The sequence below is a fragment of the Myotis myotis genome, unplaced genomic scaffold (assembly GCF_014108235.1).
Source record: "Myotis myotis isolate mMyoMyo1 unplaced genomic scaffold, mMyoMyo1.p scaffold_m19_p_16, whole genome shotgun sequence".
NCBI lineage: Eukaryota > Metazoa > Chordata > Mammalia > Chiroptera > Vespertilionidae > Myotis > Myotis myotis.
Window position 1 is genome coordinate 9,930,440 of NW_023416320.1, and position 11,138 is coordinate 9,941,577.

The 11,138-nt window shown below is 38.7% G+C and overlaps 1 protein-coding gene across 10 annotated transcripts in view; it reads left to right on the plus strand.

Moving 5' to 3' along the window:
- Positions 1-8,714, plus strand: part of MTDH (metadherin) — a 63,722-nt gene extending 55,008 nt beyond the window's left edge. For 9 of the 10 annotated variants that reach the window (XM_036337816.1, XM_036337813.1, XM_036337820.1 and 6 more), the window contains 3 exons: positions 1,392-1,532; positions 3,837-3,993; positions 4,625-8,714. In XM_036337816.1, the coding sequence (XP_036193709.1) occupies positions 1,392-1,532; positions 3,837-3,993; positions 4,625-4,695 (369 nt within the window). In that variant the 3' untranslated portion in view covers positions 4,696-8,714. The remainder of the gene's footprint in view (positions 1-1,391; positions 1,533-3,836; positions 3,994-4,624) is intronic. The other variant, XM_036337819.1, reaches the window with a different exon arrangement.
- The last annotated feature ends 2,424 nt before the right edge of the window (positions 8,715-11,138 follow it).

The window sequence follows — 11,138 nt, forward strand, 5'->3', positions numbered from 1 at the left end:
AGTGGACATTAAGGCTAATGTGGCTAAGATCAATAGATATAAAAATCTAAAACTTGATAGTTTTTTCTGTTAGCTAAGCTAACTGATGAGAAATGTTATTGACAACTATCCTTTGTTAGCAGTACCACCTAAAATCCATTTAGCCAACTTTGTCTGGATTTCTGTGTTAATTATGGCCTTCCTGGGCTTGTAGATTAGGTGAGTTTCTTTTAAAAGAAATTTTGAGAGATTAATGTATTTGTAAATTTCAACTTATTAGAAAAGGTCATTGTGAAAGTTCTTTGGTATTTTGATGACATGCCTTTTCTAAAAAGTTTGATCTGTTTTTTTAAATACAGTGATGCCCGGCCAGCATGGCTTAGTGCTTGAGCATCAACCTATGAACCAGGAGGTCACAGTTTGATTCCTGGTCAGGGCACATGCCCAGGTTGCAGGCTCAATCTCCAGCGGGGAGGGCATGTAGGAGGCAGCCGATCAATGATTCCCTCATCATTGATGTTTCTCTCTCTCTCCCTCTCCCTTCCTCTCTGAAATCAATACACACACACACACACACACACACACACACACACACACAAATACACACATGCCTAAGCAACTGTTGGATTGGTAGCTATGATGCGCACTGACCACCAGGGGGCAGATGCTCAATGCACAGGCATGGAAACATGGAACAGACTGATGAATCTCAGAGGGAAGGGTGGAGGGGGAGGGCGGGAAGAGATTAACCAAAGATCTTATATGCATACTAGAGGCCCGGTGCACAGATTCATGCATAGGTGGGTCCCCTCAGCCTGACCTGTGGGGATCGGGCTGAAACCGGCTCTCTGACATCCCCCAAAGGGTCCCAGATTGTGAGAGGGCGCAGCTCAGGCTGAGGGACTCCACCGATGCGCCTCTAGTAAGTATATAGAAGTTTTAGAGTCAGACTTTTCTTCAAATTTTAGTTTCTTTATTGTTTAAATGTGGTATCCATGAGGTTCTGTGTGAAGTATATAGCACATGATCCTACCTATAAATGAATACATTTTTAAATTTATTGGTTGTTTTTTTGTGTGTGTTTTTTTTTTTTTTCAGTAAAATTCTATTTAGTTTATGGTATGTGGTTGGTGGATTTTTTACTGTTGAGTTCAGCTTAGCATAGAACAAACATGTCTTCTCACTAACTTTGTACAGGTTTCAAATCGTAATGTACATACTTTCAAAGCTACTTGCTCAACTTAAACTTTTGAATAATTGTTTTTTATATGCTCTTTTAAGCTATTTGAACAGTTTCTGAACTAAAGTTATTTTTTGTAATATCTTCCAGACATTAGTACAACAAACCAAATAGATTTTAAATAGTAAAAATGGGTGATTTATATCATCTAATAGACTACTTTTCTCTCTAGGACCCAGAAGAATTAGAAAAAGAGATTAGAGAAGAGCCTCCAGTGAATACCTCTAAAGTCCGTCCAAAACAGGAAAAAGCTTTTTCTTCAAAAACCATAAGCACTAGTGATCCAGCAGAAACACTCATCAAAAATAGCCAGGTGATTTTTTGATATTTAAGAAGTAAAATTTTAATGACTTGAGAATTATATTATAATTAATATTTTATTGAAGTATTGTGCTAAGTATTTAAAATGCTCAAAATAATTTATTCCTCACAAAAACACAAGAAGGTAGGACCCATTTTGTAAATGAGGTTAGAGAAGTTGAGTAAACTTGTCCAAAGTTGCATAGCTATCAATGGCAAAATCAGATCTGCTAGTGTGTATTTTCTCCTATTAACTATCTAGGCACACAGGGATCAAGAGATAGCTTAGAGAAAATGTGACTGGTTGCATTTTTTCCAAAGCATGCACATAATATGATTATGGTCCAACCTCTCAAAATGGAGCATTTATTAAATTTGGTAACAGGTTCTTAAAACATGTGCCTTTTGTGGAAATTTTTGATGTGTCAGAAGGCACCATTTTACAAAAGGTCTAAGTCACTGACACAGACTGATTGATATTTAGGCGAATTGCATCATGTTGAAATATATTAAATACTACTGGAGTTGAATGGTTCATTTATTTACTCATTAAAAAAAATATATTGGGTACCATATGCCACACACTGTTTTAGATTCTGGGGATACATCCGAGAACAAAAGCTAATCTCTGCCTTTGTGGAGTTTACTTGCTTAACGAAACAGCTTTAGACAAGAACCGGGATTACCACTAAGAGAGAGAATTCATAACCGTCTTGTCCTAAAACACAATCATAACCATTCTTCCTATTAGAATTGGGTGCTTTTATTTCCCTGAGAGTACTTGGAGATAAAAGGATGCAATCTCAATACATTCATAGGTTTAAAAGGACTACAAAGGGTCATTTGACATTCTGATGTTTTGCTTAAATTATTTTCAGAAGCCATCTTGTAAAGAATATTAATGTAGATAAGTGAGAGAACAGAGGAGGAAAGGAGATTAAAAGTAAGTAGTAAAACCATTGGGTATGAAATAAATACAGAGAATCTTAAGAAAGTTGAACAGAACCATAATGCTGCTTCAGATCTCTGAAATAGGAAGAACCCCAGCAGTTATCTGGGCACACACAGCTCCCTCCTTTTGTTTCCTTTTCCTTGGTGCTATCTTGAACCCAAGAAGCCTGAAAGCACAAAGGGCAGGAGAAACATTACTTACCCTGGTTTCTATCTATACTAATAAAAGCGTAATATGCTAATTAGACCAAACGACCTTCTGGACGTCATTCCAGACAAAGCTGCAGAGGCAGAGGCAGTTAGGAGCAATCAGGCTGGCAGGCAGAGGCGGTTAGGGGCGATCAGGCAGGCAGGCAGAGGGGTTAGGGGCGATCAGGCAGGCAGGCAGAGGGGTTAGGGCTCATCAGGCAGGCAGGCAGAGGGGTTAGGGCTCATCAGGCAGGCAGACAGGTGAGCCATTAGGAGCCAGCGGTCCCGGATTGCGAGAGAGATCCCAAATTGGAGAGGGTGCAGGCCAGGCTGAGGGACACACACACATACACCACACCCACACCCACAACCACCCCCGGTGCACAAATTTCGTGCACCGGGCCTCTGGTATTCAAAATAACAATCACAGGTAAAACTAAAGGGTGAGATGATCTCTTACTCATCTGTTAAAGCCTCAGGGAACTCCAAATATTGGAGATTCTATTATTACCTGGTTTTGACAGTTCACTGACTTCAGTGAGGCAAATCATTTTAACTCCTTTCTGCTCATGGGTTGAAGAGGAGAAGCAAGGCTCAAGAGTCTATGCCCTAGGCATTATATCACCACTAAACTGGATAAAACTTGGAAGATTTGGACCTGAGTTTAAGTTGCTTTAATTGGCAGAACTAATAGCCATAGTCAGCTTTTGCTTGAGGTCATCTTTTTCCTTAGGTAGGAAACTGAAGCTATTGCTGCTGCTGTTTGAGATACACCTATCTCTTGAGAAGGAGAAAGGGGGATATCGCCTACTGGTAGTTCTGAAATTAGCGGTTTTCTTTTTGTCTTTCACATGAAAAGGTTTTGAGTTGAGTCGGTGGGAAGTGGACAGAACCATTGAATTGCTAACATATATAAAATCATGCAATTTAAAAGTTAATGAAAATTATTTACTCCTATTTGAGATTCAGTAAACATCTTATAATTTTAAATCTTCATTTTTATCTCAACCTGTATTTGTAGGTAAAGATATATTCAGTTTTGTCACTAGAGGGCAGGCATGAGTTGTGCTTCTGGAAACCATTTTTGCATTTAGTTGCTGCTAAACAGCCTCTTATTTTATTTAATTTTCTTTGAAATTTCGTACAAAAAACTTAAAATAATTGCATTCCAAAATAGCCTATCAAGACTCTTCCACCTGCTGTTTCTACTGAGCCATCTGTTATTTTATCAAAAAGTGATTCTGACAAGAGCTCTTCCCAAGTGCCACCGATGCTACAAGAGTCAGATAAATCCAAGTCAAATACTAAGCAAAATAGTGTGCCTCCTTCACAAAGTAAGTCATCTCATTTTTGGTTCTTTTGTGTGCTCTCTGTACTGTTTATAATTGTTACTATCTTAAAAGCCTAAGATATTTAGACTTCTGATCATAGTTTTTAGTTGATTTTTTTCTAGGGAGAGGAAAAGAGAGAGAAACATCAATGATCGATGTGTGAGAGGGTAATCATTGACTGCCTCCTGCATAGGTCCTACTGGGGATCGAGCCTGAAACCTGGGCATGTGCCCTGACTGGGAGTTGAACCAGCAACCTTTCAGTGCACAGGACAATGCCCAACCAACTGAGCTACACTGGCCAGGGCAGAGGGTGCACATGTTCTTGAAATTGCAGATTGTTCATCATTTTTCTAGGTCAAAACTAGTAAAAAATGTCATCCATATGGTTAAACCAAATAATACATTGAAATTGAAAGAAAAAGAGGAAGGCAGACATAGAATAACCTAAAACATGTAACTAGAACTTGAAAACTTAAACATAAAATCTAAGGCATTCTTAGTGGATTTCAAAGCATGTTTTCATTGGAGCTACTTTTATATTTTTGAAACATAACAGTATTTACTATCCTCCTAACTTTTCTCTCTCCTGTTTTTTTGTTTTGTTTTAATTTTTGTTTTATTTTCTCTTTCAGCCAAGTCTGAAACTAGCTGGGAATCTCCAAAACAAATAAAAAAGAAGAAAAAAGCCAGGCGGGAAACGTGAATTTTCTTTTCCTGAATAGGACATGTGTTTGCAGACACTGTCTTGAAGATTATGCTGTTTATGCAATAATTTGTGAACATGTACAGAGTTTTATATAAATTTAAACCAATTTTTAAGACAAAACTGTGAACACAACCACCATAAAAATGGAATCAAAGGAAAGTTAATTTATGAAATTAAGAGGTCAGCAGAATATATATACTACATTGCTGGAAGACACTTGGGAAAGTCTTTTCAATTTAATGAGAACGTTCTTAATTCAAGAATATTATCCTGGTTTTACAACAGTGCCCTGTTTACAACAGATTGTGCCCTATTTCTTCTGCAACTGAGGAATAAAGGATTCTGATTAGAGAGAGGGTTGCTTACAAATTCGTAGGCAACTTCTCGGACCTTATGCACGGAACTTACACCATTTGAATCTGTTTTATGCTTAAATCAAAGTGCTTTGATCAAATGCATAATCTGCCATATCTTTACATATTTGTTGGTAGCAATTTGTATTAAAGGAATCACAAGTGCAAATAAAAAGTCATTTATCATTTATTTAACTAAACTGTCATGGTTTAGTTTACAATTTTTAAAAAGTTCTTAATTGAAAATGCAGTTGACACTTATGGCTTATGAACTTATTTTTGATAGTCTTACATTACTTGAATTGTTCAAAGTACAGTATATTTTAAATTAAGAATGGTAAACTGTATGTCTTTGTTTTATACTTTCAAAGATGAGACTCATAAATAATGCTCTTGTTTATGATTTGAAAACTTTCAAGCAAAATGTAACTTACATTTTTCCTTTCCCTAACAATTTTTTCCAGTGTCATCTCTTCATTGCTAACACTTTTTGACTATAAAAATGAAATCTTTACAAACTAGTTCTACAGACAGAACTTTGAGTATATGATGGAGAATGGAAACCAGAGTCAGACAGCTTTAATTGACATTGTCAAGACCTCCAGTTATCAGGAATACATTTTTTACTGCCTTAACCTGTAGTGCGTAGAATATGCATCAATTTCTTGAAGGGGATTCGTGTTTTTATAAGAATTTTTCCTGTAATTATTGCAATCATGGTCAAATAAGGAATGTTTCCTGCTTGAAACTATTAATTTAAATGCTGTGGGAGCTGTTTCACCATTTCAGGCACTGTGTAATTCTATTGTGATAAACTGGCAGGTATCTTTGTAACTATAAATAGTGCATGCTCAGCCATGTACACTGTAAATAGCCTTTACCAAACGTGTTTGACAAGGACCATAATTAACATCACTTAGTGAATTGTGATAAAGAAAAAAGCCATGATTTATTTGATGTGATTGGCTTAATTGTTTTTATGTGGCGCCAAGAATGAAACTGTTTAGCTGTAACCAATGGTACTGATCTATCCATCCAGCGTGTCTTTATTCTCTTTGATTGTGATTTGATAGTATTGCATTGTCAGTCTAGGAAAGCTAAAGAAACAAAATGGTTTTAGTTTTGCTGAAGACTGGCCTTATTAATGGACAGCTTTCCTAACACACGATTATTAACTCTTATCGGGTGTTAACATCTGTTTCAGGAACACGGCAGTATGTTTACATGTCAGAAGTTTTGTTTATGATATTTCTAAATTGTTTTAAATAAATTCAGCAAATGGATAGCATTGTTTTTATTTGCTTCAATATTGGGATAAATATGCTAACATGCGAGGAATAGATTTCTTCAAATGACTTTATTCTGTTAGCTTTTCACATAGATGATTCCTAAGCAGATCCAAGGATTCCTATGTTGCCAGCACTTTGTAAAGGTCTGACAAAGGAGAATTCAGCAGGGTGTCTAATTTTAGGATGTGCCAAAAGATGTGTGCTCAAAACACTTAATTGAACTCTCTCAACTCTACCTCACCATTTCTTTATCCTAGAATTTTGTTGGCTATGTCAAGTGTTGGACTTTGTTTCTCCAGTTTAGTATCTCCCAGTCAACCATTTATGCCAGGTGTTAAAGACACTGTCTTTTAAGGAGAAATGAAGTGTGGAGGTGGAAAAGTAAGTTTATTCTCGTTCACATGCACGCGGTGCAAATTCCTGCGCAATTACAGTATTATTCTTGCTTGTTCTTTACCTGTCCCAGAGGTCTTTATGTGACATGAAAGGAGTTTCTCGAATCTGAACGCAGGAACTGTTCCCCATCATCAACTCAGAAGGCAAAAATTCAAGTAGTGATTCAGGGAGGAGGGGAAGAGAGAGGAGCCCATTGTCCCCTGGGTCTTGGATTAGTTGCTCCCCAAACTGTCAGGAGGGCAATGACTGATCCTTCTGGCCTGGAGGGCACCTTGTTCTGAGGAGCAATTAAGGCTCCTGTAGAAACTATTTTAAAATCATCCTAATCCCTTCTGTCTCCGCACACTGAAAATTCCTCCCTGTTCTGGACCAGGGAGTAGTGGTTTAGGGTTTTCCCAGGCGGAAACCTCATCTAACCATACTCTGGACTAAGTGAAACAGTTGAGAGAGTCCAAAAAGTATTAAAATAAAACATCATTAATGTAATTTACCATGTTTACTTTGTGCATGCATTCTGTTGGTGGGGAGGGGACAGTGAAAATAATACATTCAAATCTAATGGTATTACTTCATAGACTAGTCCAGTTTGTATTTGGTTAAAAAATATTGAAGGGCAATATTTAACTACAGAGTTTAGTTTTTCTTCATTAAAAACTGTCCTCTATTAATATAAGGTCTTTCAAAACTTAGAAATTGGGTTTAAGATGTCTAATAGATGTCTTAAGTCTTTCCTGTAAACTCATTGCACAAACTGGAATTATTTTCCAAAAGACTTAGGGAATGCAAATACGTTATTTGTAAAATGCATTGAGTATTGTAAATAAAGCCATTTTTGTTTTGTTTAAATTGTTCATTCTAGATCTCTTATGGGGAGGGACTTCTCAGTCATTTTGCATCTTAAGCTAGTATAAAATCACTTACTTTTTGATGTTCTGGATGTTTCTGTCTAAAACCATAGGTGCGCTTGCAGGTTTTACCAGTCAAATATTTAGAGTTAAGCACCTCTTAGAATGTCCATCAGTCGTATCAGCCTTTGAGGTTAAGGAGTTGACTCTCATTTGGCATTATGTGTTAGCTTGGCCGTGTCCCCCAACAATAACAACTTAAATAAGATAGTTTATTTCTCTCGAATGGAAAGTCTGGCTCAGGGCTGCAGAGTTGTAGCAGCTGGAAATGTCCTATCAGCATCTCTGCCCCCTTTAAGAACACGTCTTACAAATCATTCACACCACATAGGCTTATCAACACGAATCAATCACGTGATTCCTAGCTACCAAGAGGGATGGGAAAGAGTCTGTTCTGTGTTGCCATTGGCCAAATGAACATTTCAGGATCCACTACTGAGGAAGCAGCGGAGAATTGGGTGTGAGGCACAGCTAGTTGTCTCTGTCTAAGGATTGACATACACTAGGTAGGTTGTACCCAAGCATCATTTTTAAGATCAGGTTTTCGCTTATTCAACTGAGTGGAAAGTTTGACATCTCTTAGATGCTGCTTTAAGAAGCAGCTAATAATTTATATGTAGTATATTCTGGGAGAAATTTCTTTTCATTGAAAGCTTTAAATTTCAGAGAAAAGCTGAAAGAAGTAGCCTGTCACACATATACTGCAAGTATGAGATTGTAACTAGTTTCAAGAATTATTGAAACTGGTGTGTAAAATAATCTTTAATCTTTTAAAAAGGCATTACTACTTTCTAAGTAATTTAACAGGAGAGTAATTTCTAACCCTAGTATCAAGACAGGTATATGAGGTGCATTGTAAATGTTTGTTGACTAATAATCATTACAGTATTGAGGTTTATGAACAGGCTAATTTGAAGAAAAAAGCAAATTCAACGTCATCCCCATCATAATGGCATTCTTATTTGTATATGTGTGCTTTCCTTTTTATTTATTGTATCAAAATCTTTAAAATGAATATATGTAATATGTATATAAATTATAAAGCATAATAAAATGAACACCTAAAACCACCATTCTGCTTAAGAAATAGAACATTACCAGTGGGATATTGGGGGTGAACTTGACTTTTATTGTTGTTTGGTAGTAGGATCCAAAAGGGAAAGCCAGAGATGAAAATAGCTCTCAATGCCCCAGCTTGTCCAGGTCCCTCTTGGTGCCGGAACTGGCTAAGGGTCTCCAGTGACATGTAGCCTCCTCATGGGCAGCCTCCCTGGTGCTCCTCCTCAAGTCAGACTGACATTTTGGGAAATGGTGCTACTTGGGGATGACGAATGCACGTGGATTGTGCCCCAGAGTCGTGTGGTGCACCGGGCAGCCTTTCCATGGGGAAGGAGGATGGAGGCAGAAGAGCAGCAAGTACCCGGCTTCGGGGCAGGTTCCTCGTGAAGTTTGTTGAGAGTCTGCAGACCTCCTGACAAATGCCACAAGGGGGGTCATGGCTAGACAGAGCTGTTAGTCAAGATGGGGGAAGTATGGGTGATCTATTTCTCTTCTAAATCTTCTGTAAGTAAATACATAGATGGGATTACCAGGAAAAGTTGCTACTAGTCCCATTTCTTATCAAAAGTGAAATGATCACAACAATGAAAGACGGAAGAAAACCTGCCTGAGACGAATGAGGGAAGGAGGCATTTCTGTCATTAGCAAATAAAATCCAGGAAATTATCAAAAGGTGCAAGTGTCAGCCCGTATCAGAAACTCTGTTAACATTTTACCACAAAATTAAAACAGAAAAGGTGATCATGTCACTGCTAAGTAAGTTTTTTAAAAATTCAGTCATCCAAATCTTAGATTTTTTTTTTAAACTTTAAGTGAAATACTAAAGTCATCTGATTAAAATCATATCAAGGCAGGGTTACCTGCTAGCCAGCATTGTCTTAGCGGTGTGTTGGGAAAATTTCCCAGGGCCTAAAGAACAAAGAAAGGGGCTGACAACTCCATCATTAATTATATCAGGAGTTTATTAAAGAAACTTACATACAAGGCACATGGCAGACGCTAAAGAATTCTATAGAATAGGCAAGATAGATAGGGCCCTGGTGCTTGACCCAGCCCAGATAAGGGGAAATGCCTGACACGCTGGCTGAGATCTGGGCAAAGGCCTGCCCCAGGAACCAGCGTGGGTGTTGGGGGGAGGGTTCTCACAGTCAGGCTCGGGCTGTGTGGGAAGCAATCTTGGTTCCAGCTGGGATCCATCTCCAGGGTCCTGTGGTGGTCGCTTTATGGAAGTCTCTCCTCCACAAGAGGGATTAGCACGAACATTGAAAAATTGGTATAACAAAAAAATATTTTTTCCTGATTGTACAAGATACAACACTGCCAGCACAGGGAAGAGAATACACTGGAGTGGCTGATACTCAAAAAAAAAACAGGCCAGCCGGCACGGCTCAGTGGCTGAGCATCAACCTATAAACCAGGAGGTTTGGTTCCCTGTCAGGGCAGTTGCCCGGGTTGCGGGCTTGATCCCCAGTGGGGGTCGTGTAGGAGGCAGCCAGTCAATGATTCTCATCCTTGATGTTTCTATCTATCTTTCCCTCTCCCTTCCTCTCTGAAATCAATAAGAGGTATATATTTTATAAAACAACCCGAAGAGCTTTCTGAAATTCCGATTACATCACAATGAAATCTATCATATCTAGAAATAAATTTTCAAGAATGACAAGACCATGTGAAAACTGTGAAGTCTTACTGAAGGACAGAAACCAATATGACATGAAAAACTAACGCATTCTTTGTTTGGAAAGCAAAATACCAATCTTCCCTAAGTTAACATACAAATTGAGTTCAGTTTCAATTAGAAAGCAATAGATTTATTTTTTTTTTAAGTACCTCACAGATTATGAAAGCAAATTATTTGGAAAAAATCAGGTAAGAAAAAGTAGTAGGCAGCAGCAGGAGATGGGTGGGGACTAGCCTTAAGAATACCAGGTATCAGGCCCTCACCGGTTTGGCTCAGTGAACCTAGTGTCTGCCTGCAAACTAAAGGGTCCCACCCTGGCCCCCTCCCACCCGCCCTCTTCAATTCCGGTCAAGGGCACATGCCCGGGTTGCGGGCTCAGTCCCCAGTAGGGGGCGTGCAGGAGGCAGCTGATCAATGATTCTCATCATTGGTGTTTCTATCTCTTTCCCTTCCTTTCTGATATCAATAAAAATATATTTAAAAAAATAACACCGGTATCAGATAAAATATGAAATTGCTTGTTACCTGTCAGGATTCTTACCAGTAGTTGTGAAACCCTTTGGCTAGTTTAAACTGGAAGGGAATCTGGAGGCACCAGAGGTGCAGGTCCTCACTCCCACCCCAGAATAGGGTGTTAGCCACCCAGCCACATTCAGAAGCTGCTCTAGCCAAAACCATCCACCCACAGGCTCCTGCCAGGAGGACTGCCCGCCGGCTCCGCCCCTGCTGCCTCTGCCCCAGGAGCTCCCCACCAGCG